The sequence below is a fragment of the Erpetoichthys calabaricus genome, chromosome 9 (assembly GCF_900747795.2).
Source record: "Erpetoichthys calabaricus chromosome 9, fErpCal1.3, whole genome shotgun sequence".
NCBI lineage: Eukaryota > Metazoa > Chordata > Cladistia > Polypteriformes > Polypteridae > Erpetoichthys > Erpetoichthys calabaricus.
In genome coordinates, this window is record NC_041402.2 from 187167365 (window position 1) to 187194963 (window position 27599).

At 42.1% G+C, this 27599-nt stretch overlaps 1 protein-coding gene across 1 annotated transcript in view; it reads left to right on the top strand.

Annotated features, from left to right (window-relative positions):
- The window catches only part of LOC114657700 (TNF receptor-associated factor 1-like), a 130524-nt gene that overhangs the window by 41852 nt on the left and 61073 nt on the right, over positions 1-27599 (top strand). The window contains 1 exon segment of the mRNA XM_051932303.1: positions 6919-7080. Within this exon segment, the coding sequence (XP_051788263.1) occupies positions 6919-7080 (162 nt within the window).

A 27599-nucleotide genomic window follows, 5' to 3' on the forward strand; every position in this document is an offset into this window, starting at 1 on the left:
TCCTGCCTTGCTCCCTGTGTTGGCTGGGATTGGCTCCAGCAGACCCCGTGACCCTGTAGTTAGGATATGGCGGGTTGGATAATGGATGGATGGATGCTCTTGAATACAGAACCTCAAAGCAGCGTTCTTTTTGTGCATTTTTAATTGATTGATTTTATGTTTACTTGTTTCTTATTTTTGCCAAATTCATTATATGCAGTGCTCTCCAGAATATTTGGGGCAAAGACACTTTTTTTTTTTGTTGATTTCCCGCTGTGCTCCGCAGTTTAAAATTCCAAATCAAACAATTCAGACATTGTGATTAAAGTGCACACTGCAGACTTTCATTGAAGGGCCTTTACAGACTTCATCATGCAACACTTTTTCTACATGGTTCACCCCCCCATTTCAGGGCACCATGATTGGCGTCCCAGGTGTTTGTGATTCCTCAGGTGGGTTTCATGGCTTCATAAGATACCTCAGCCTGCTTCTATCCATTGGAGTCTTGAGTTGCCATTGGTCAACATTTATGTGCCAGCGCAAGTCAAAGAAGACATTATCAGGCTGAACAATAAGAATCAAACAATTACAGACGTCAGTAACACCTTAGGATGACCAAAATCAACTGTCTGGAATATCAAGAAGGAGAAAGAGCACACTGGTGGGCTCAGTAATCAAAAAAGGGATGGATTGAAGGCCAGAGGTCCACATGACCATCATCATCTAATTCTTCCATGTGAAGCCTGAAAACCATGAGGACTGATTGAGAGCATTGATATTATGTAGAATGCTCAGTGAGGGGCTGAGTGGTCTTGTGGCCTCGGAACCCCTGCAGATTTTGTTTTTTCTGTCCTGCCTGGCCTTACTTTATTCTTTGTTACTTAGTATTATTTTTATATTTTTCTTTTCTTTCTTCATCTTGTAAAGCACTTTGAGCTACATCATCTATATGAAATTGTGCAATAGAAATAAATGTTGTTGTTGTAGGCCGAGGAAGACCTAACTGCTGAAGACAGAAGAATCCTCACGATGTCTCAAGAAAAAAGCCCCAACGCCTGCCTGACTGATCATACACAGTCTTCAGGGGGCCGGTGTGTGTGTGTGTGTGTGTCAGAGATGACTAACAGCAGAAGATGTCATGAACATAAATACAGAGGCCACACTGCAAGATTCAGACCACAAAAAGTAGGATGGTCAGATTACGGTTTGTGAAGAAGGAAGTCAAAGAAGGTCAAGGAAGACCTCCACTGCTGAAGACATAAGAATCCTCACGATGGTCAAGAAAGATATCAGTAACACCTTAGAACAGGGGTCTCCAACATGTCGCTCGCGAGCTACTGGTAGCTCGCCACCCCTTTCCAAGTAGCTCACCAAAGGGTTTAATGAATCCTGCATAAATTTGAAAACTTGATTAGTCAAATTAGGGGTTGGCGATCGCCAAGGAAGACCTCCACTGCTGAAGACAGAAGAATCCTCACAATATGTCAAGAAAGACATCAGTAACACCTTAGAGCAGAGTTCTCCAACATGTCGCTCGCGAGCTACCGGTAGCTCGCCACCCCTTTCCAAGTAGCTCACCAAAGGGTTTAATGAATCCTACATAAATTTGAAAACTTGATTAGTCAAATTAGGGGTTGTCGATCTTTCCAAAAAATCATATCATGATCCATTTAACACAAAATCACGATCCACAATCTGAACTGCAATCAATCTCTTCAATGTGGCATACACTTAAAGAGAATATCCGGACTGAAACTCAGCAAGACCTAAGTAACACTTTATTTTAAATATCAAACAAAGTTGAATTCAATTGTTCTCTCGTTCGCTAACTAAGCGGAGTTAAGGAAGACTCCCCGAAGATGGTGAGTGAGTGAGGAAGGCCCCTTAACCACGGCCCGCTGCATGTTTCTCGAATTTGTGCAAATAAATCTGTACCGCAAGCAAACTACGATACATAACGCAATGAGAGAAGTTGCAAAATCAACCAGAATGTTCAAGCAAATTATAGAAAAAAACAATCTAAATGCATTAAGTAGTTCTCTCGTTTAAAGCGGACAGACAGGCATTGGATTTTATATATTATATATTAGTAAACCTTGAAAATAATATGCAGTTAAAGTCTCAACAGCATTCTCAGCATTTCTGGAGCTTAGTAGAGCCAGATAACTATAAGAATTTTCACAAAGCAGCTCTGAAAATGTCTGCTTTGTTTGGGTCTCCATACCTCTCTGTGAGTCTGACATGAATGTCATGAAATCAGAATTTCAAAACAAGACTGACAGACGAACATTTAAATGACTTCATTAGAGTGAACCTGAGTGTCTCCACTGCACCATACACCTCAGTGCCAGTCATCTGACGAACTGAAAAACATATCACACATGCAACTGGACATGTGAATAAAGTGACACGGTGACATGTGACAAAATGACAAATGAATACGTCATATCTGTGGATCTGGAATTGCATTGTTTTGTTTTGACAGCATTCATGTTTTAATTCAATAGTCTGAGATACACTAGAAAATGCATACAGACATACAACATGCACTTGCAGGTGAACTCAATATTTTTTTGTGATGTTTTAATACAAAATGTGAGTTGTGGACACCAACATTTTGTAACTGTTCAGGCAAAACAAGCGTATTCAGTTTGTTTGGATTTAAATAAGCTATGAGAATAAACGTCAGAACATATGAGTAGCTCTCGGCCATTTTCATTTTGTAAAAGTAGCTCTCAGGGGAAAAAAGGTTGGAGACCCCTGCCTTAGAATGACCGAAATTAACTGTCTGGAATATCATGAAGAAGAAAGAACACAGTAGTGGGCTCAGGAATCACATTGATAGATAGATAGATTGATAGATAGATACTTTATTAATCCCAATGGGATCATTAATTAATCATTAATCACAATGGGATTGGTGGGCCAAGGAAGACCTCCACTGCTGATGATAGAAGAATCCTCACTATGGTCAAGAAAAAAAGCCCCAAACGCCTGTCTGACAGATCAGAAACAGACTTCATGGGGGCCAATGCAGACATGTCAGAGATATCTATCAGCAGAAGACTTCATGAACAGAAACACAGAGGCCACACTGCAAGATGTAAAGTACAAAAACAGCATGGCCATGTTACAGTTTGTGAAAAAGGACTTCAAAGAGCCTGCAGAATTCTGGGAAATGGTCTTGTGGACAGACGAGAGAAAGATGAACCTCATCAGTGTGATGACAAAACCAAAAGGAACTGGCCGAGATCAAATGCAGACCACCTCATCTGTGACACATGGTGGTGCTGGGGGTGTTATGGCCTGGGTATGTATGGCTGCCACAGGTCCCGGGACACTTCTCTTCATTGAAGATGGAACTGCTGACGGCACAATGAATTCTGAGGTGTAGAGAAAAACATCTGATCTGCTCGAGTTCCAGTAAAGGCCTCCAAACTCATTGGCCGGCACTTCATCCTCCAACAAGATGATGAGCCAAACACACTGCTGAGGCCACACAGGAGTTTATCAAAGCTAAAAAAATGGAAAATTCTTGAATGGCCAAGCCAGTCACCCAATTTAAATCCAACTGAACAGGCCTTTTATATGCTGAAGAGGAGAACAAGCCCCCAAGAAACAAGCAGGCGCTGAAGATGGCTGCATTAGAGGCTTAGCAGAGCATCACCAGAGAAGTCCTTCAGCTCCTGCTGATGTCTGTGAATCGCAGACTTCAAGCAGCCATTGCATGGTGGAATATGCGACAAAGTTGTAAATATGACAGCAGCTTTAATAGACCCGCCATTGCTGTATGCCAAGCATTATGGTGCCCTGAAATGAGGGGGCTGTGTAAAAACAAAAAATAATAAAATATTGTGTGACTGACATGTATGCAAATTGCCTTAAATGAAAGTCTGCAATGTGCCCTTTAATCCCAAGTCTGAATGGTTTGATTTGTAATTTAAAGCTTTGGAGCAGAGGGGCAAATCGAGGAGGAACGGGTCTTTGTCGTATTATTTTAATCTCTCAGCAACCTAATATTTGTAATGTGTAATATTTTCTCAGTTAAATGTAGTATAAAATAAATAGCAAGCACTGCTTAAAAATGACAAGGAAGAATTTACCATTGAACTACAAATTGGAAAATAATTTTATTTTACAAGTGACAGGAAATTCTCAGATTCTGATCATGGTACCATAGCATTATGTGTAAAACTTATAAAGACTGTTTATTAGCATTTGTGTGGTAATAAATGAATCATTAGAGTTAAGGGTTGCATTGATATGTGATAAAGTGGAGGTGTAGAGCAGTTAGGTGGAGAAAAGGGGCTTAATATGACGATTGAAAGAATGAATCCTGTGGAGCATGGCCCGGACACAGACAGGCGGACACCGATGGTTCACCCAACACACGTTTATTGTACATTATATATTTACAAATAACTGCATACACAACCCAGTACTCCCCCAAAGTCCAGGCCTTCCTTCTCTATGCCTTCCTTAGGTCCGCCTCCGCTCCTCTGTCCTGCTACTCTCCTGACTCCAGCCATCGAATAGAGGGAGGTGGCCCCTTTTATGCTCACCTGGACCTGCTTCAGGTGCCTCCTGATAAGTACCGGCTGCGCACCCGGAAGCACTCCGGGTGTCCCTGGTCTTCTTCTCCCCGGGTGTGGTGGAAGTGCTGAGAGCCAGGGCTCCATAGGCATCAGGGCCGTCGCCCCCTCGTGGTCTGGAGGAGGCGTAAGCCCTCCTCCGGTCCTTCTGGGCGTCCTGGCTGGGTACCACCCCCAGCTGCTTGCCACAATCCTTATTTTGAAATGGGACTGCCCAGTTTGTCCCTCCAGGGCTTCTGCCACGCCAGTCCTGGCATCACAGCTGCCGCAGCATCATTTCATGTCCATGCCCTGGTACAGAAGGCAAATATCACAGCTCCCTTACGAACTTTCCTTTATAATGGCCTCCTGGCCAGGCAAGGCAGCGGGGTCTGCCAGTTCATCCCTCGCTTCATGCAAGGAGGACTCAAAATGTGAACCCTGGTGTCCTCACTTGCAGTGTCTGCAGCACTGCCGCTGCACCACCATGCTGCCCCAGTATAGGTTAATGAAAATGATAACTAATGTGGGGTGGCACGGTGGCGCAGTGGTAGTGCTGCTGCCTCACATTAAGGAGATCTGGGTTTGCTTCACGTGTCCTCCCTGCGTGGAGTTTGCATGTTCTCCCTGTATCTGCATGGGTTTCCTCCCACAGTCCAAAGACATGCAGGTTAGGTGGATTGGCAATTCTAAATTGTGCTTGGTGTGTGTGTGTGTGTGCCCTGTGGTGGGCTGGCGCTCTGCCCAGGGAATTGTTCCTGCCATGCACCCTGTGTTGGCTGAGATTGGCTCCAGCAGACCCCTGTGACCCTGTGTTAGGATACAGCGGGTTGGATAATGACTGACTGACTATTGTGTGTTTGGTGGGCACCCAGATGGGTTTAAAGTGGAGAAGGACAAACAAACTGTAACTGCCTTTACTTTAATATTGGCACATAGACTTATCTTGCTCAACTGGAAGAATCCTAGCCCGCCTCTTTTAAATCAGTGGGTAACTGATGTTATATACTATTTGAAATTGGAAAAAATCGAATTCGCACTTAGAGGATCTGTGCAAAACTTTTTCAACACCTAGCAGGACCTCAGATAGATTTTAGAACATTAGAACACTTTGGACGAGAACAGACCATTCAGCCAAACAAAGCTCGCCAGTCCGGTCCACTTATTTCTTCCAAAAAAACATCAAGTCGAGTTTTGAAAGTCCCTAAAGTCCTACTGCCCACCACACTGCTTGGTCGGTTATTCCAAGTGTCTATCGTTCTTTGTGTAAAGAAAAACTTCCTAATGTTTGTGCGAAATTTACCCTTCACAAGTTTCTAGCTGTGTCCCCATGTTCTTCATTTTAAAGTTGCCGTCTCGATCCACTGGACTAACTCCCTTTATCATTTTAAACACTTCAGTCAAGTCTCCTCTTCATCTCCTTTAATGGCTCAGCTCTTTAAATCTTTTCTCACAACTCATCCCCTGTAGCCCTGAATCAGCCTAGTTGCTCTTCTCTGGACCTTCTCTAGTGCTGTTATGTCCTTTTTGTAGCCTGGAGACCAAAACTGCACACAGTACTCCAGATGAGGCCTCACCAGAGTGTTATAAAGCCTGAGCAGAACCTCCTTGGACCTAATCAATAACATTTTAGAATAAGCATTTATATTGGGGAGAAAAACTCCTTTCTCGCTTTACTACTCTTAACAGTTTGGCTTGGGCTGTTGGCCTTCGTCTCTTTCTCTTGGGTGGAAGTTGATTTGATTTTAGCTTTAAGTTTGACTTGATTGTATGGAATGTTATATGCTTTTAATAAATTTAAATAAAAAAAAACAGAAACGATAACTAATTACTATACATTTACAATGTTCTTCATAAATTTTCCATCCATCCATTTTCCATTCCGCTGAATCCAAACACAGGGTCACGGGGGTCTGCTGGAGCCAATCCCAGCCAACACAGGGCGCAAGGCAGGGAACCAATCTTGGGCAGGGCGTCAACCCACCACACTTCATAAATTATGTAGGGAATTATTTATTGTTAATGTCATCCACAGTATAAAGAGAATTCACTATATAACGTTTGCACTTAGGCCTCATTCCTTGTCTTCTCCATGTTCACACACTGTGGACTCTGATTTCCAACAACATGCTTTTAGAATAGTTGACAGCTGTAAACTGGGTGTGTGTGTGTGTGTGTGTGTGAGTGATATTCTTCATTGAACTAATAATATCTCAGCCAGACCTGGTTGCTGCCAAAACCCCTTGGTTTGCCTGTGACTAAATAGAAAGGGTTTAGCAAGCAGAGAGTGGAGTAAAAACATGAAACGAGCTTTAAATGTTTAAATAAAGTGTTGCCGCCTCATATATATATTTTTTTTTTTTTTTAGGACCACCAAAGTCAGTGTGATTACGCCTTAATTCCATGCAACATTGGCTGCGGACAAATGGTTATCAGAAAAAAGCTGGCCAGTCACCTTGAAAAAGGATGTGTGAACAATATACTGGTTTGTTCAAAATGCTCTCAAAAGATGAGCCCGAGTGAATTTCAGGTAAGGCCGTTGTATTGTCTCCTGATGAGTACAAATCAACAGTTGCTGTAGAACTGAATGGAAGTGGTCTTTATGTAGCCACAGGAGTGCAAGGCAAGTTGTAGCACGGGTACAACACGTGCCGAAAGAAATCTCAGTCCAAAAGTTTGTTTTAAAATATTTAGTGAAAATTTAAAGCAAATAATCCATACAAGAATAAAGAAAAAAGGTTATTACACACGTAGAATAAAAGACAAAAAATTAGGAAAAATGCTGTCTCCTCTAAACTTAGCTTTTCTTGTAAAACTTTAGTTATTTCTATACTTAAAGATTCTTTACTTCTTCTTCTGTATGCTTTAAAAGTACAGCGCAGCACATACAATTAAGTACTTTGTCTTTCATGTTAGTTGGCACACAAAACATGCAAGGCACGGTTTAAAACCATGTGCCCTCTACGCCTTACACATGGCAAGGCTGATCGCTAACTGAGAATAATGTTTAGTCAGTGAGGCTAGAAATAGTTAGAATTTACCAATTCAATTCAATTTATGAGGTGTTATAGGAACCTTCCATAAATTATGCACTAATATTTAGGAAAACATTTATATAACTTAAATAACTAGCAAATGGCTCTTATACTTTACTAATGAAAAAGTCACCATTACAATTTAGAAAATATTGCATGCAGAAAGTAGGGAACCTCAAGCAACTTTATATCTAGCCAAGGTACCTGTCGAATCATTTGCTAACACTTTAGTTTAGAATGTATAGACGTATATGTACATATTGTACATATACATAATTAGGACACTGTAGATGAGAACAGGCCATTTAGCCCAACATAGCTCACCAGTCCTATCCACTTCATTCTTCTAAAAAACATCAAGTCGAGTTTTAAAAGTCCCTAAAGTCCTACTGTCTACCACACTACTTGGTCGCTTATTCCAAGTGTCTATCGTTCTTTGTGTAAAGAAAAACTTCCTAATGTTTGTGAGAAATTTACCCTTCACAAGTTTCCAGCTGTGTCCCCGTGTTCTTGATGAACTCATTTTAAAGTCACCGTCTCGATCCACTGAACTAATTCCCTTCATAATTTTGCACACTTCAGTCAGGTCTCCTCTTCATCTCCTAGAAAGGCTCAGCTCTTTAATCTTTCCTCATAATTCAACCCCTGTAGCCCTGAATCAGCCTCGTCGCTCTTCTCTGGACCTTCTCTAGTGCCGTTATGTCCTTTTTGTAGCCTGGAGACCCAAACTGCACACAGGACTCCAGATGAGGCCTCACCAGTGTGTTATAAAGGTTGAGCAGAACCTCCTGTGACTTGTACTCCACACATCAAGGCTCTATATAACCTAACATCCTGTTAGTCTTCTTAATGGCTACTGAACACTGTCAGGAATTCGATAGCTTAGAGTCCACTACGACTCCTAAATCCTTTTCATAAGGTGTATTCTTGATTTTCCGACCGCCCATTGTGTATTCAAACCTCACATTTTACTTCCAATGTGTAATTCTTTACATTTACTGACATTAAATTTCATCGGCCACAAATCTGCCCAAGCCTGTCTGCTGTCCAAGTCCTTCTGTAATGATACAACAGATTCCAAATTATCTGATAATCCACCTATCTTGGTATCATCTGCAAACTTAACCAGCTTGTTACTTATATTCCTATCTAAATCATTTATATATATTAAAAATAGCAGCAGCCCCTGCTGATCACCAAGGTTATTATAGTTTTGCCTTTACCTTACTTGGAAATTCAGTTTAGTTTTAGTTTTCCTTCATCGTGTATTTTTAGTTTTAGTTTAGTTTTTATTTCACAAAGACATTTCTATTTTATTTTTATATATATTAGTTTCAGTTTTAGTTTTAGTAATTATGGTATGGAGCGCCTAAGGAGTTAGTTTTGTGTCGCAATCAGACAGAACTGTATACTTAACAGATTTGGATACGAGTTTAATGTTATTGGAAACTAAGTACACTGCCTGGTTTACTATCTGGTTTTGTTTTTGTCTGATAAAAACAAGCATAATGTGATCATTTTGTAATTACAACTTGCCTGAAGAAGGGGCCTGAGTTTCCTCGAAAGCTTGCATATTGTAATCTTTTTAGATAGTGTGAGCGCTGAAGTCGAAATCAACAACAGGAATCTAAAACCAATTTTTAATAAAAAACTATTTCTTTATTCTTTTATTCTTGGTGAGTAAAAAAACTGTGAGACTGCCCTGTTGGAGAATGTGGGCAGACTGCAAAAGAAAAAACTGTTCACCCTTTTTATCACCTAGCTTGTTCATTAGCTAAAGAGAGAACAGAAAAAAAACATAACAGTTCAATTTGAGGTCATATATAGATTAGGGGACATATAGGGGAATTTATGACATAGAGGAGTACAGAAAAACACAGCAGTACCAGGCGCCTACATTATCTAAAGAATGTGCCCATCTCAGTACAAACCCATTTTAAGCAGTTTTCTTTAAGTTCATTACATTAGTTATAAAGAGATTACATTCTTATAACTTTAATATCTTCATTAGATTATATTTATTTGATTAGATTAATAATCCTTATTTATTAATTCATAAATGACAATTTTTGTCATATAATTTTAAGCAAGAGTGAAGAAAACGATCACATTGATTCATAATATCACAGGGTGTTCTGTTAATATCAAGAGGTTAGCACTTTCAAATAGAAAAATTAAATCAGTCTCATATTCTGTGTATAAACATAATTCATTTCCTACCTAAATGCAGATAAAATCATATAGAATTATAAAATCATATAGTTCTCTGCAGCATGATTAATACAAAATTCAGTCATTGGTATTTTGTGAGTTAAATACTTATAATCATCTGCGGTGGGCTGGCTCTCTGCCTGGGGTCTGCTTCCTGCCTTGTGCCCCGTGTTGGCTGAGATTGGCTCCAGCAGACCCCCGCAACCCTGCAGTTAGGATATAGCAGGTTGGATAATGGATGGATAGATGGATACTTATAAACATTACAGTTAATAATGTTTTTTCTGTGTTCTCATTAGCCAATAAAAGGTGTCATTTTCCTTGACTTTTCACTACATTCATAATGGCTAACACGGTACAACACCCTAGTACTTCTGAAGTACTGAAACGCTAAATAATTGGAATTGAAAAAAAGTATATCACTCTAAACCAAAGACTTTTATCAAGGTATAAAAACAACTGTGAAATTTGACATTTTTTTATAGCATAACCCTGTAGGTGGACCTTCAGTAATCCGGCACCATTGGGACCCGAGGAGCATCACAGAAGGATCACCTCCTCGTACCGTTAAAATATCACGTAAATCAGTACAAGTTAGATAATAAAGGAAACAGAAACATTAAATGAAAAATCAAGTGAAAGTTTAACAAAGTACTGGATAAAAGGATAGGCAGGAGATTTAGAAAGAGCAGCCAGAGAAATCGTTGAAAGGACAAACCTGAAGTCAGAAGGCTGGAAGACAGAACAGCACAGAGCAATTAAAACAACAAAAGGAAAAAAAGACTCAAAAAATAAGACCGATCGCCTCCTAACTGCCTGATCTTCACACCAAATTCATCACTCACTAATACACAACAGTTGATTTGTTTGTTTTTTTTTTTTTTTTTCCTTTATCCACCAAGGGATGCCGTACATTGATGGCCTCCCTAATTGGCTCGACCCACGTGAAGGATTCCACCAATTGGGGCTGCTGAAACTGTAAGACAAAGGTAGATCACAACAAACACAATGACGACAATTTATTTCTTGTATATCCCAAAAATCACATAAGGAACGCAATCTGGGATGTTTTTGGGGACACTGATGACATCATTTCCGGTTCCAGGCCCACTGATGACTTCACTGCCTGTCACAGCCTTTAAAGCCACCATCTTTACAACCTTAAGTTCAGTTCTGTTTTGGACTCAGACCTGTGAACATCTCACAGTCTATTTACCCAGGGCACAATATACGGATGGCTACACAAACCTTTTTGATGTCATTCATCTATTCTTGTGACAATAGATAGATAAGTGAAAGGCATTATATAGCAGATAGATAGATAGATAGATAGATAGATAGATAGATAGATAGATAGATAGATAGATAGATAGATAGATAGATAGATAGATAGATAGATAGATAGATAGATAGATAGATATGAAAAGGTTTGGGAACCCCTCTGTTCTTTGGATTTTTATTTCTCATTGGCTGAGCTTTCTAAGTAGCAACTTCCTTTTAATATCTGACATGCCTTATGGAAACAGTAGGATTTCAGCAGGAACATTAAGTTTATTGGATTAACAGAAAATATGCAATATGCATCATAACAAAATTAGACAGGTGCATAAATGTGGGCACCCAACAGAGATATGACATCAATACTTAGTTGAGCCTCCTTTGGCCTCTCGACGCTGTCCTCCTATAGCCTTTGATGAGTGTCTGATTCTGGATGGAGGTCTTGTTGAACATTCTTCATACAAAATCTCTCCAGTTCAGTTCAATTTGATGGCTGCCGAGCCTGGACAGTCTGCTTCAAATCATCCCATAGATTTTCAATGATATTCATGTCAGGGGACTGTGACGGCCATTCCAGAACATTGTACTTCTCCCTCTGCATGAATACCTTTGTAGATTTCTTCTTGAGTCGAGCTGAGTCGTGAATTACTATTGTACTGAATTAGCAAGGGTCACGAACGGTTTGTGGAAAGCCTTCTGATGGGTCATTGCTTGTAAGGGGAAAACTATCACCCCTGTTGACAATTGGTGGGGATTCTCCAATGGGGACCCATACCCTCCTACCCCTGACTGACGATCGCTGGCAGTTCCGCAAAGGGGAGTGGATCCTCAGAATGATGCTCCTCCATAATTGTGGCTTGTGATGGCACACAAAAGGCTAAATTGGTTTGCAAGAAAAGAAAGGACTACTGACTTGAGTAAAACCAAAATCAAAAAACACATCATAGTTACAGATAGTAAATGTGTTGTTTATGAGTTTTCGCCATCGACAAAAAAACAAAAATACAGTATGTATACTTTACTTGTTTTTATTTTTTGCAGGAGTTGTTAATTACAGACGTTTGGAGAGCCTAAATAACAAATACATCATCCAAAACCTAGTAAAGCATAATGTTTTTGCAAAACATTTAAATGAATTTCAAGTGCATTTTAATTATTGGCAATGGTGGCTGGCAAACATGAAACATGTTTAGGGCATTTAACATCTGATGCTCCTGCAAAATCATTGTTTCTGTAGAGCAGCATTTACTAAAGCAATTTTGATTGAAAGTAATACACTTCATGCATTTTGCAGAGATAATAACTGTGCCAAGTTTCATTTAGATTGAGTGATTCATTTTCTAGATTTGTGCCCACAGACTCTCATTCTGATTTGCGAACACACACAGACATCATTTGAATAAGCTTAAATTCAAGTTCAGAAATGGCTAAAATGTGTAAATCCATTGCATGCTCAGAAGTTGTTTCAAAATATTTTATCCTAAAGATACAGGCAATAGCATATCTATCTATCTATCTATCTGTCTGTCTGTCTGTCTGTCTGTCTGTCTGTCTGTCTGTCTGTCTGTCTGTCTGCCTGCCTGCCTGCCTGCCTGCCTGCCTGTCTGTCTGTCTGTCTGTCTGTATCTACAGGTGCTGGTCATAAAATTAGAATATCATGACAAAGTTGATTTATTTCAGTAATTCCATTCAAAAAATGAAACTTGTATATTAGATTCATTCATTACACACAGACTGATGTATTTCAAATGTTTATTTCTTTTAATGTTGATGATTATAACTGACAACTAATGAAAGTCCCAAATTCAGTATCTCGGAAAATTAGAATATCAATTAAGACCAATGCAAAAAAAGGATTTTTAGAAATGTTGGCCAACTGAAAGTATGAACATGAAAAGTATGAGCATGTACAGCACTCAATATTTAGTTGGGGCTCCTTTGGCCTGGATTACTGCAGTAATGTGGCATGGCATGGAGTCGATCAGTCTGTGGCACTGCTCAGGTGTTATGAGAGCCCATGTTGCTCTGATAGTGGCCTTCAGCTCTTCTGAATTGTTGGGTCTGGCGTATTGCATCTTCCTCTTCACAATACCCCACAGATTTTCTATGGGGTTAAGGTCAGGCGAGTTTGCTGGCCAATCAAGAACAGGGATACCATGGTCCTTAAACCAGGTACTGGTAGCTTTGGCACTGTGTGCAGGTGCCAGGTCCTGTTGGAAAATGAAATCTGCATCTCCATAAAGTTCGTCAGCAGCAGGAAGCATGAAGTGCTCTAAAACTTCCTGGTAGACGGCTGCGTTGACCTTGGACCTCAGAAAACACAATGGACCAACACCAGCAGATGACATGGCACCCCAAACCATCACTGACTGTGGAAACTTTACACTGGACCTCACGCAACGTGGATTCCGTGCCTCTCCTCTCTTCCTCCAGATTCTGGGACCTTGATTTCCAAAGGAAATGCAAAATTTACTTTCATCAGAGAACATAACTTTGGACCACTCAGCAGCAGTCCAAAGGCGAGACGCTTCTGACGCTGTCTCTTGTTCAAGAGTGGCTTGACACAGGGAATGCGACAGCTGAAACCCATGTCTTGCATACGTCTGTGTGTGGTGGTTCTTGAAGCACTGACTCCAGCTGCAGTCCACTCTTTGTGAATCTCCCCCACATTTTTGAATGGGTTTTGTTTCCCAATCCTCTCCAGGGTGCGGTTATCCCTATTGCTTGTACACTTTTTTCTACCACATCTTGTCCTTCCCTTCGCCTCTCTATTAATGTGCTTGGACACAGAGCTCTGTGAAGAGCCAGCCTCTTTAGCAATGACCTTTTGTGTATCGCCCTCCTTGTGCTGGGTGTCAATGGTCGTCTTTTGGACAACTGTCAAGTCAGCAGTCTTCCTCATGATTGTGTAGCCTACAGAACTCGACTGAGAGACCATTTAAAGGCTTTTGAGTTAATTAGCTGATTAGAGTGTGGCACCAGGTGTCTTCAATATTGAACCTTTTCACAATATTCTGATTTTCTGAGATACTGAATTTGGGACTTTCATTAGTTGTCAGTTATAATCATCAACATTAAAAGAAATAAACATTTGAAATACATCAGTCTGTGTGTAATGAATGAATCTAATATACAAGTTTCACTTTTTGAATGGAATTACTGAAATAAATCAACTTTGTCATGATATTCTAATTTTATGACCAGCACCTGTATGTATATATGTATGTATATATACATACAGTGTATATATATATATATATATATATATATATATAATATATATGTGTGTATGTATGTATGTATATTATAATAAAAAAATCCTTGGACGATACTTTTTCAGAGAGATACTTTCAAGTCCCACAAGACGAGACTTTGTGCCAAGAGATTTACCCAGGCCTTGGGCTGGAAATAACAGACAAAGAGTAGATAACAAAGTATAACGTCACAAAGAATTCAAAAACGTTGGCGAAATATACATGCAGAGCAGGTTAGAGATTATGAAAGTACTAAAATTCAAAGTCTCAAAAAAAGGATAGGAAAGATCACATTAGCGCAAACAAATGAAGATTATTACTTGGTGAAATAACGGAACTACAAAAAGAGATCGAATATATTGTTCGGATTTAAACTTTAAGTTGGAGACTTGTAGATCATCTTCCCGTCTCAATATGGCTGCCGAGTTGTGCTACTCAGTGTGGTCTTCTTTTCAGTCCATTGTGTGTGAGATGCTCCTTCATCATGATGGTGAGAGAGAGCGAGAGGGTGGGGTAAAGCAACCGAATTTCTACATTTTTTTGTCCAAATCCTTAAAACAATAGGCCGTCATGCTACATAATGGCCTCTGATTCAAATAAATCCCAAATAGCCATACTTCAGATCAGTGGGTGGCACACAGTATCTTTCACACCTGCCCTCAAAACCATTTTTAGAGCTGATGATATATATATTGTAAAACAAGAGACACAAATCAGGACAGGGTGGAAAGGGAAGGTGCTTGGCTTTTATAGTTGTTGGGGAGGAAGGGGCGGATCTGTGAGGGTTTAAGCTGGAAATGAGGTCAGAAGGGAGGGTGTGGTTTACGAAGGAAGTTCAGGAACTGGTCAATGTTTTAGCGGGCTTCTGTACACGTGATCTGTAGAAGAGGGAGAAGAGAGGTTAGTGCACTTCGTTAATCTCTGCCTTCATGTTTTGCCCTTGGGAAGCAAGCTAAGGGCTTAACCTAAGATACAGTACATATATTGTAAAAGAGGACAAAACAAAGATAAAGAGTTGGGGCGACATCGAGACCCTGTATATTATAAAGGCAAAAATAATGCAACTTTTCAGCTATATAAACATCACTAAGGACGGCAAGTCTCAAATCGGACTATCCAAGATGGTGACACTTTCTGTTAAATGCCAGGCGGCGGGTCCGGTGGGGCGGACACCAGAAGTGACATCAAATGTGGTGAGGTTGTCAATCATACAATCTGTAGAGAGAGACACAGAAAAAGCATTAAAATACAACTTCACCCTGTGGGGAAGTAACAACATGAATAGAACATCAGAGATGGGCATTCAAGGACTGGTCACCCTTAGAGAAAGAAAAACATTTTTCAACATTGTGGGCATAGAAGATTTGCTTTCCATGGTGTTTGTGCTTTCCATGGCCAATCCTTGAATGAGCAGAATCCAATCAGGAAATGGCCAAGAAATAAGCATGAACCAATCAGAGCTTGATTAGAGTTATCGTTTTCAGTTGTCCACACCACAATACTGACATTGCTTTGATGAAAGCATTCGGCTCTGGAGACCATTTCTAAAGGTCTTCACTCTCAGGGGCCAAAAATGACAGGGTGGTGTGGATGATAAACGAAGACGTAGACAATTGTATGCATTTTTAAATGATAACGTGGTATTGCGAATGGGACCCGTGACGTCGACAAATGAAACTGTTGTGAATGGAGCGCAGCTGACTCTTTAGAAAATGTTACAGACTGTTACAGGAAGCATCTTACTGTATATGTTCTGTGGCTGGGTGTGGGAATGACTGGTCTTACAGACAGCAAAAGAAAGTTTGGGGCCTCACCCGGGTCGTCCCTTTTATTGTCCACGGATAAAAACGAAAAGTAAAAGAAAATAAACGATGCTCTATAGCATGCATTCCGTATGCCAGAAATAACAAACAAGAGGGTTCAAATGCAGCCGTCTCTAGTGGATCTCCGTCCGGCAGTTGGTTAAGCCAATAAATGACGCCTCCTTCTGGGACGGGGTTAATCACTGTCACTGGGTGGCTCCTTGGCGCTGTGGGGAAAGAAGGAGAAGGGAAGGGTTAGCGGCAGGGCCCCCTCTCATCTCGGCAGGTTACTACACACCTCAACTGAGCCTGCGAGGGGGTCCTACGACGTGCCAGCTGCCATCCGCAACTTCCTGAAGTATTCAACAAACTTGAAGTGTTAAGAGCTTTTGATTGGCAGCAATTTCATGTTGAGTCCGCAGACATTTAGCTAATTCAGTTTTACATTTTAGTCATTTTTTTTTTTGAGTGAAGTATTATAAAAGTAATATTTTTTTTTCTCTCCTGTCAAGATTTTTTTTCCCCTCACTTTCCTGTAATTTTGTAATTGATGATATTAAATGTGTTGCTGCTTTAAGAAACCTGCCAGGGTGTCAGAATGAATTAATGTTCCCATAGCCGAAAAATGACTGTGAAAAACCTCCGATTCAGCCAGCTTAGCGATGATTGCCTGACAAGTTGATGAATTAGTAGTCTTCAAGTAGACCGTCCTGGACAGCACCTGTCAACTCAAAAATGTAATACCTTTGGGGAAGTGTGTCTCTTTGACAAAATATATTTTGAAAGTGTAATGATTGTAGCATACATGTGTGCTTGGAACCAACAGAGTTCTTCTTGGCTGGTTTTGTTGGAGTTCTGTGGCACAGTAACCAATATGCTGTAACAAAAGCTCCAGAAATTCTTGTCACCCTCGACAAAAATGAATAAAAAAATGAATATAAAGTCAAAAACCAAATGTGATCCGATATGGATTTGTGCCCAGCAAGCTGCCAACACCTCTCAGTTGCACAGATGCCAGACGCTTTCACGTCCTGTTTACAGACATCATTGAATGTGAAGGCAGGGATATCCAGTTTGTCTCGTGCCAGTGGCGAGTTGCCAGTACAGAACGTCTTTGGGCGTTCCGCCGTTTCTCGTCCATTGCACATTAACATACCAAGCCAGCGGAAGCATTGTTGACTTAAATGCCAGGGATTCACTATGAGAAATGCAGTCCTGTCACGTGATGTCTACCTGTAGGGTGTGTATAAGAAACCGCAAGTGAAAGCCGTTGAGATGGCACTCCTGGTGCATGGAAGTGGTCTGTGCCTTGCTGCAGATGCCACCCTGACAGAAACACATTTTAGTGTTCAGTTGAATCGGCCTGTTGCTCCAAACCCTTTTGGTCTGCTTGGCCATTTCCAATACACCAATTCAATTGGGAGAAGCTGTTGAATATGAAGTATGGGACCCCCCTGTTTTGTATTAATAGAGTAATATATTACTCTATTTTCCCCTTTTGTTTTTTTAATGTTTGTTTGTTTGTTCTTTATTTTGCCTTATACAATTTCTTGTATTAGGAATTTGTTAGTTTTCGCATACCCCTTGGGGTCAGAGCGCAGGGTCAGCCATTGTACAGCGCCACCTGGAACAATTGAAGGTTAAGGGCCTTGCTCAAGGGCCCAGCAGAGTAGGATCTCTTTTGGCAGTGATGGGGATTCGAACTGGCAACCTTTGGGATGCCAGCGCAGATCCTTAGCCTCAGAGCCACCACTCCGCCCCTAATGTGTAGTGTGTAGCCTTTGTCAGAATGCCTCAAATCACACAGACATTCCACTGTTTATAAGGTACTAGCAAAACACCTGCGTTTCGCAGCGGAGAAGTAGTGTGTTAAAGAAGTTATGAAAAAGAAAAGGAAACATGATTGTCAATGCAATTATCGTAGTAGTATCGAGAGTGAATTTGATGACTTGCACCCATTGAGAAAGAAAGTACAAAGGAAGGCGAGAAGCGGTGGAGCAGGGAATGAAAAGCAGAAGTCAGCACCAGGAAGACGTACGTGAGCATGTTAGGAAGCCCAACAATGACAGCCTTGAAGCGGTGGAGTTAAAGAAAAGGCAACAGTCACGAGGAGGGAGACGTGAGGAAGTAAGGAAACCCTACAATGTCAGCCTTGAAGCGGTGGAGTAAACGAAAAGGCAGGAGTCACCAGCAGGAAGACGTGAAGAAAGGCGAACAATAACAGGCTTGAAGAGGTAGAGTAAAGAAGAAGGGAGCAGTGAGCACGACAAACAGCTGAGGAAAGTAAGGAAGCGAGTGAGGAGGCACATGAACGTGGGATGTCGTTAATGTATACAGGTAGTCCCCAAGTTACGGGCATCTGACATACGACTTATGAATGGAGCCACAGCTGCTCCTTCATCTGTCTAGGGGACGCGACACAGGCTCCTCAGTAACTGCTGCTCCGTCATCTTCTGCCTGGGGACGCTGCAAGCGGAGGCTGAAGGGGGGCGATTTCGCTGCTTGCGCAGTGTAGTGTCCCTCGGGTGGCTCCGGCTGATGAATGGAGCGGTGGGAGCCACGCACCATTCATTCTCAGTAGGCGGCAGTGGCCGCCCATTGTCGCCGGGGCCATAGCTACTGCTCGTGTGCAGGACGGAAGTTTGATGGGGCGGTTCACTGCCTGCCCACCATGCCACCACAACTACTGCTCCTGACTGCCCCGTTCGGTCTCGGTGGGCGGCTGGTGATGCTGCAAGCGGTGACCCAGTCGTGGCTGAACGGAGGCCATTGAGGGTGAATGGGGCGGCGGGGGGCAGCATTGTATAGTGTACCTTGGGTGGCTGCCTGTTGAGTGGGGGTTGGTGGTGGGCAATTCACTACCCGCCTTTGTCCGCACCCTGTTCGTTCTCGGTAGGCAGACGCTGCAGGCAGCATACTGTATGCAAGTGGAGGTGACTGTGTGGTGGATCGACCCTCGCACCCCCATTCTTTCTCAATAGCAAGCCTGCTTTGTACTGTTACGTACATAGCAGGAAGTTGTCTCTTCTCAGTACACCAGACCTGCTGACGAGGGGTGCCTTCCTGCTGTGATAGCGTGTATAGTGCTGGGCAGAAGAGCTCATCTTAACCTTTAGTCTTCACCCTTCAACAATGTCTCTGAAACACAAATCTGATGCAAGTGCTGGTGATACAGTGAAGAAGAGAAAAACCATCTCCATGGAAAATAAAGTAGTGTGGGGAACAGCCCGGACACAGATAGGTAGACATCGTTTTAAGCACCACAACACGTTTATTTACAATATTTACAAAGGTGAAACACACACAAACCCAGTGCCGCAGCACCAGTCACCCCAAAGTCCAGGCCTCTTCACAATGCCTCTTTCTCTCTCTTGTGACCGCCTCCACTCCTCTCCTCCAAGACTCTGTCCACTTCCACCTGACTCCAGACATCGAATGGAGGGAGGCGGCTCCTTTTATCCCCACCCGGATGTGCTCCAGGTGCCTCCCGATAATCTTCCGCCGGCACTCCCAAGTGTGGCGGAAGTACTGGCTGCACACCTGGAAGCACTCCGGGTGTCCCTGGTCTTCTTCCCCCCAGCACTTCCGGGTGTGGCGGAAGTGCTGAAGGCCAGGATTCCGCAGGCATTGGGGCGCCTCCTGGCGGTGACCACTGGCCCCTATAGGGTTGAGCTTCTAAGCTCTGTTCCCATGGTCCCCAAAGCCACCAGGACGGTCGCCCCCTCGTGGTTTGGAGGAGGCATAATCCCTCCTCCGGTCCTTCTGGGCAGCCACAGTAGCAATAATAAAAAGTTCAGAGAGAGGTGAAACTCCATCATTCATTGGCAGAGCACTTGACTACAGTCGGTCAACAATATCATTTATTAAAATAATGTACCTGCTCGACTTACATACAAATTCAACTTAAGAACAAACCTACAGTCCCTATCTCGTACCTAACCCAGGGACTGCCTGTATAGGCAGGGAGCCAACCACGTGGTAGATGTGCGGAAAAAGGAAGGGGGACCGGGGGGGCGGCTCTTGTGCGTCTCTGCCATGAAATAAATCGTCTGTTAACGGAAATAAGGAATGAAACCGCCAAAAGGAGAGGTCAGTTCTGAAAGTTCCTTACGGCATAATGGTGAGAACCACCAAAAAGACTATATTTTCGAATGTTCGTTACGGGGCACAACATGAAATGAAACATACTTAACATTTGTAAGTACACTGTAAAGGATGAGCATGGGAAATTTGGGGTTTCCTACGTATATTGAAAATCGCAGAAATAGTGAGGAGGGGTTTCTCCTATCTATATATACAGTTTAGGGGGTATACCCGTTTCCCCTCCTTTGGTGTTGCAATAGGACATGAAACATACCTAACTTTTGTAAGTACACTGCAAGGAATGAGCACGTGGAATTTCAGCTTCCCACCAGTATGGAAAGTGATGAGAATTAGTGATGAGTCAGTGAGGGCTTTGCCTTTTATATGTAGAGATTGTACCTTATAACTTCTCCCCACCTTCCCTTCTGCATTTATAACCTCAGGCAATTAGGTGTAGTAAAAGACAAGCAGGAATTACATTACAGTTTAAATAATGTATTATTGATAATATTCGTAAATAAGTACATTTGAATATTGACAACCATACAACCTGATAAATTTTGATGTGTAGTTTCAGGCGGCACCCAGACTTACTTAAAATGTCTCTAGTTAAGTCCTCATTTGTGGTCAGCTTACTTCAGAACAGGCCGCATGCCTGTCTCAATATGGCCGCCGAGCTGTGCTCTTCATTGTGTTGTCCTTTTCAGTTCAAGGTGTGTGAGATGCTCCGTCATCAGATGTTTTTAAGAGAGAGAGAGTTAGGGAGGGGTAAAGCAAGCAAATTTATAGATTCTCTGTCCAACCCCTACAGCCAATAGGGCGTCGTGGTACTTAAAGGCTTCTGATACAAGCCAATTCCAAACAGCCATACTTCAGACTAATGGGGCACAGAATACCGTCACATCTGCCCCCAAAACCATTTGTTCAGGTGAAGCTTGCCAGCTGGATAGTTGTCCTCCATGCAGCTTGACTGAGACAGTCCTGCAGAGAATCACTTGCCAAACCTAATTTAGGCAACGTAGACCATGGAGGGCCTGCAATTTGCAGGTTTAATGCACTGTATTATCGTGAATTTTGTGAGACCTCCCAGGAAAGTTTATTGGGTTTATCTACTCTTGTCCTTGAAATTTAACACATACATACATACATAGATACACACACATGCACATAGCAATCCTAGCCAGGCAAAGTCTCGATTGCCAGTCACTCCACAATATTCCACAAAGGACACAGATACACACGTATAATTATAGATATCCTACCTAAACAAAGTCTCAAGTGGTGCCAATTGTCAGTCACTCTGCAATATTCTGCATGGGATTCTCTACACAGGGACTCGCTAACACACATGCAGGCGTTGTCACAACACACTTAAAAACTCAGCTATTTGGGTTAGGTGCCACTTACCAACCAAACTATGTCTCACTGTACTTTTACCGCAGTGGTTCTAATTATTAGGGAGTGACCTCAAGAGCTTTCATAAACCCAGTGAGCAAGAAAGCATCAATCTTCCTCACATTTAGTGCCCTTTTATTATTTCAGTCACTCTAGATAAAAGACAACACATAGAAAATATAAAAGCAACGCAGTATTTTGTGAAATGATGAGCCTCAACACAAGACAAAGGTTTGGGGCAGCCTCCTGTGTACTTGACCTTGGCTGCAAAAGGCAAAGTTTTTAGCACAATAGTGTACAGAAGTGAGTCCAAAACAAAACTACCCCATGGAGGAAGAAAGTTGGGTTGTATAGGGAAGTTTAAGGAAGTGATGTTGTTCTCGGGGCCAGGACAGGAAGTGATGTCCTCAGAGCTGTGGTGGAAGAGACATCTTCGTACTCGGGCAGAATTTCCCATGTCTGGTCTGCAGGGACAATATAAGAGATTTGAGTGAACCCCGCCACCCCCTGGCTGGGTATGGAATTCAATTCTTTTTATCTCTGTGACTGGCTCCCATGCGCACGTGTGTGACAATTTATTAATGTATAATAATACCAAATAGAAGAAATTACAAATGAAAATAAACAAGATAGCAAAGTCTGGATAGAAACAGTCTTAGATAAGCTTACAGAAATTCAGAAATGTCAAGAGGGTAGATGTTGTCCTGGACATTGTTTGGCTTAACAGTTTTTGTTATTCATAGTTACGTTTTCTGACATCCAAATCAGATGAACTCACATCTCTTGATCTCTGATGTCACTTTCTACGTTGCCCTTGTCTCATTTTCTTCTTCTTCCTCTTCTTCTCTTTTTGGTCCATTTATGTTAAAATGCACATGTGGGGTTTTGCGACATGTGACACTGCACACATTTGATTAGCTGTCTTGTCCTGTTGACAAATGACTCTGATCAGTGTGTTGGATCTTTTAATTACCCCTGCACTCCTCCTTCGCTCATGTAAACTAATTCTGTAATTCCCATTTCTACGGCATCCGTTCTCTCCCAGGATGTACATTAATTAAAACACGTTGTGTGTCATCTGTATTTATTTCCTGTTCCCAGATCAAAACTGTAATACAAACTGATGCTTGCAGTGCCTGCAATTAAAGTCCTGTAAATTCAGTTCATCTTTGTTTGTTTGAGAAAAATAATTCAAATTTAATATACTGCGAACAGTCTGCAGTTCAAAAATTGAAGAGTTTCCACACAAGGACACACATTTAACTTCTGGAGGTGTGCCATCTGTGCCTGGTGCTTTTCCGCTTGAAAGTAAATCTATAGCTTTGCGACGCTCCTTCTGCGTGGGCACATTATCCAGGTGATCCATCATTGGCAATTCATCGCTGACAATGAAATGTGTTGCCACTGTTTCCCTGGAATACAGATCAGTGTATTGCTCATGCCATCTTGCCATTTACTGATCATGGTGGGTACCACTTGTTTGACTTTGTGTTGAACGAATGGCTGCTCATGGAATCCCGAATGAGGCACGTTACTTGCATTGTGAGGGAGCGTTCGTTATGGCACTATGGCCATGTGGCGCGATTCCCCGAGGGTGATCTGGCTCACAAGATCCTCATTGTTGAGTGCCCGAGCAGCTGGACGCCCACGTAACACTTGGCTGGTCATTTCCGGAGGGTGGGACTGGACCACATGTCTGCCAGGGGGTTCGCCAACCAGGTTCCCGAGTTGTTTCGTGGTATGGTGAGTGCAGCAACAAGCTGTACCAGTGCATGCTCCCCAACCTGACCTGACGGTGATTTGCGCTCCTGTTTCTGAACTCTTTGCATCTGTTTTTCTCACAAGGGGTCCAGCAGTCTTCTTTACACCATGCATATTCCATGTACATTTCCATAGACAGTCGAGCACTGGATGATTTTGCACAGCTGTTGCCAGTAGTCACATAGCGTCTTGCTTTGTGTTGTGCACTGCTGCATACGGCTCACTGGAGGAGCCAATGAAGCTACTTGCTTGGCCTCTGCAACAAGTTCCATTTTAGGCTAGCATCAAATAAGTTCATGTTTGGCCTTTCCCTTTTTCCAAATGTGGAAACATCAGCAAATTAGGTGACATTCCTGATAATTTTTTTTCCATCTTCCAGTCATATCCCATGCTGACAATTGCTGTACTGACCACTGGAGGAAAATTATTAATTTCTCCCACCATTTCAGGTCCCTGAATGTCCAGATACCCTTCTAGGCTCCACTGAAGGTTCCAAAGGAGTGCAGGGCATGATATTTGGCTCCAGCTTGACCACTAAAGGAAAATTATTCATTTCTCCTGCCATTTCAGGTCCCCAGTTGTAGCAAACATACATAAGTGAGTGACCTTGAGGTTGGGAACGATACCACTTATTTGGCAGTATTCACACTTTACTACACACCAGGAAGTGACAGGTGTGTTGGTCAGCAATGTGAAGACTTCCCGTTAATAGTATGATACTTAAAGCAGATCACCAGTTGGTGCCAGCGGTGGGATCTGGAAAACCTCCAGGAAACTTTGCATTTAAGTACCAAGTGATGCAGAGGTTGCAATATGAACACATCTTTAACAGTCATTGTTGATTCTCTTTCATCTTCCTAATGCCGAGATACCCAAAGCAAGATGGCCAGGATGTGATCAGCGCCTGCTCTGGCACTTGCAGTAAGCTACAAAGGAGGGATAGGAGTTGATTCTTATGGATATTGCCAATCAGTTTCTTCATCTTCTTCACAAGAGAAGGCATATAAATACTGAGGATGTTCACAGGGCCTGCTGTCGTTGTAATGCGGATGAACCGGATGTGTTCTGAGCCACCTGCTGGGGGGTTCACTGATGCCAGTAGGCCACTCGCGTATGTGGATTTCACTTTCACCAAACAATAAATCTTTTAATTCTCATGGATATGCCTCTTCATTTGGAAGAAACACTACTTTTCCCTGATGACAACACGAATTAGACGATCTACAAGTTTTCGACTTAAAGTTTAAATCCGAACAATATATTCAATCTCTTTTCGCTGTTCCGTTATTTCACCGAGTAATAATTTCCGTTTGTTTGCACTAATGTGATCTTTACTATCATTTTTTTGAGACTTCCGAATTTTAGTACTTCCATTATCTCTAACCTGCTCTGCATGTGTATCACGCCAGCATTTTTGAATTCTGTACAATGTTCTACTTTGTCATCTACTCTTTGTCATTTATTTCTGGCCCCAGGCGTGGTTAAATCTCTTGGCACAAAGTCTCGTCTCGTGGGACGTGAAAGTATCTGTCTGAAAAGTTACGTCTTGTCCCAGGCTAAAAAGTCTTGTCTCGTCCCAGGATTTTTTTTATTATAATAGAGATATAACCCGAATGAGGCACATGACCAGCATTGTGAGGGAGTGTCAGTTACGGCACTACAGCCGTGTGACGCTTTTCCCTGAGAGTGATCTAGCTCGTAAGATCCTCATTGTTGGGGACCCGAGTGGCTGGACCAGGCCAAGGGGTCGCCCACGTAACACCTGGCTGTGGCAGATAGAGGGTCATTTCCATAGGGTGGGACTGGACCGCGTCTCTGCCTGGGGGTTTGCCAACTGTGATCCCGAGTTGTTTCGTCGTGTAGTGGGTGCGGCAACACGCTGTACTAGTGCATGCTCCCCAACTTGACTTGTCATGATATATTGATGCTCTGTGTAAGAAAGGACAGAGCCGATTATACTTCCTTAGAAGGCTTGCGTCCTTCAACATCTGCAATAAGATGCTACAGATGTTTTATCAAATGGTTGTGGCGAGCGCCCTCTTCTATGCAATGGTGTGCTGGGGAGGCAGCATAAAGAAGAGGGACGCCTCACACCTGGAAAAACTGGTGAGGAAGGCAGGCTCTATTGTAGGCACAGAGCTGGACAGTTTGACATCTGTGGCAGAGCGACGGGCGCTGAGCAGACTCCTGTCAATCATGGAGAATCCACTGCATCCACTGAACAGGATCATCTCCAGACAGAGGAGCAGCTTCAGCGACAGACTGCTGTCACCGTCTTGCTCCACTGACAGACTGAGGAGATCGTTCCTCCCCTGCACTATGTGACTCTTCAATACCACCCTTGGGGGGCGGGGGGGGGGGGGGTAAATGTTAACATTATTCAAAGTTATTGTCTGTCTGTATACCTGCATTGTTATCACTCTTTAATTTAATATTTTCTTTATCAGTATGCTGCTGCTGAAGTATGTGAATTTCCCCTTGGGATTAATAAAGTATCTATCTATCTATCTATCTATCTATCTATCTATCTATCTATCTATCTATCTATCTATCTATCTATCTATCTATCTATCTGTGTTTATATATACTGTATATATAGGGTGGTCCAGATCTAATTATGCAATTTTCATTACGCTATAACTTATTAAGTTTATACATAGAGAACTCACAGCACCTGCCCTGCACATAGAGATTTCACTTAAAATTCTTTTTGTTGCCGATAGATGGCAGCACCTGCCCTGCATTCCAAAATGGCGGGGAGATGGTTGTTAGTCGAACAGTTGCATAATCAGATCTGGACCACCCGCACTCCAAATTTATAGATTTAATTCCTAGTCTTTGTCTCTCTCAAAGCCCTAATAAGGCAATGAGGGTATTCACCCATTTTGAGGGGCTCGGTTTATGGGAACTAGAAGAAAGCTCTTACTGACAAGAGAGTATATTAGACATTAGTGGGACTTTTGAAGAGGCTTCTTTGGTCAGAATTGAGTATCTGGCCTCTCATACCACATCGTAAAAATAAAACATACAGATAAAAAGAACTTTGTGAAATGTGATGGGAAATTTGTGATGGTGTGGGTCTGCTTTGATGCTATCAGCCTTTAGATATTTATTAATATCATAGATGTCATGAACTGCACATACCCCGGATATTGTGGTCAAAACCCTGGTTGCCTTTGGCAGAAAGCTGCACTTTGGTCATAGGTGTACATTTTATTGTAACAATGACATTAAACAAGAAGGGTCATCACTCCCACCTCCAGCCATAGGACCCTGAACGACATCACAGGGCCCTGTGGCTGGAGAAGCCACATAGGGGTCTGCTGTTGGAGGTCTGCAGCCAGACCCATTAGAGAGACAAAACACACACCTCAAAATCATCAAAGAAGTAGCTGACTGTAAACAAAATCAACATTTTACCACGGCCGTCTCAGAAAATGTTGTGGTCTTAATTAAAGGTATTAGTTAATAAGCGCATATTTCAATTACTGAAACAAAGGCGGGAGACGAACAGAACTCCTGTCTTATTTTTGTTCACTAAAATAATTTGCTGAAAGCAGCAACTTAATGAACACCTACATGTGAAAATGGCACCATTTTAACTGATTAGCCATTGTGCTCTCTGTTGTTTGCGACTTGGAGTTAATTGCTTTCAAGATAATAATAAGAATAAAATAAGATTTAAAATGTTGACAAGCAAGGGAATTAATAAAATGCAGAAAATGAAGTGGGTTTTCTGAATTATAAGGAACAGTAGAAGTTGCATGGTGATTCATTTTTGAGACATCGGAGAGACATCTAAAGTGAGCCTTCTGATTAAGTAAACACTTCAATTAACAACAAAGTTGACATTGAATTAGGAAATCATGCTGTTGAAAATCCAGCAGTGATGAAAGCACGGAAGATGGGTGGGCATTCCTTAGTTTATACATGTCTTCAGTGTTGCATAACAGGTGAAGTCATTGTGTTTTGAGTTGTGTTTATCGGCGAAATTCACCAAAGCACTTTTCACAGCAAATATGCTGTGTTCATCGGTGACCTTGTTTGGTGAAAATTTTTTTTTCCCAGTGCCCCATGATGCTTTGTGAGGACCGCATGACATCACAGAGCTGTAGCAGCCATACGCTGAACTTTCACACATGCTTACTGTAAGTTCATTGCCGACGAGGCTGTTGCTGGATCACAAGCATACAAGGAAAAAAATCGGGAGTAGTCTCTCCTCGACTTTCT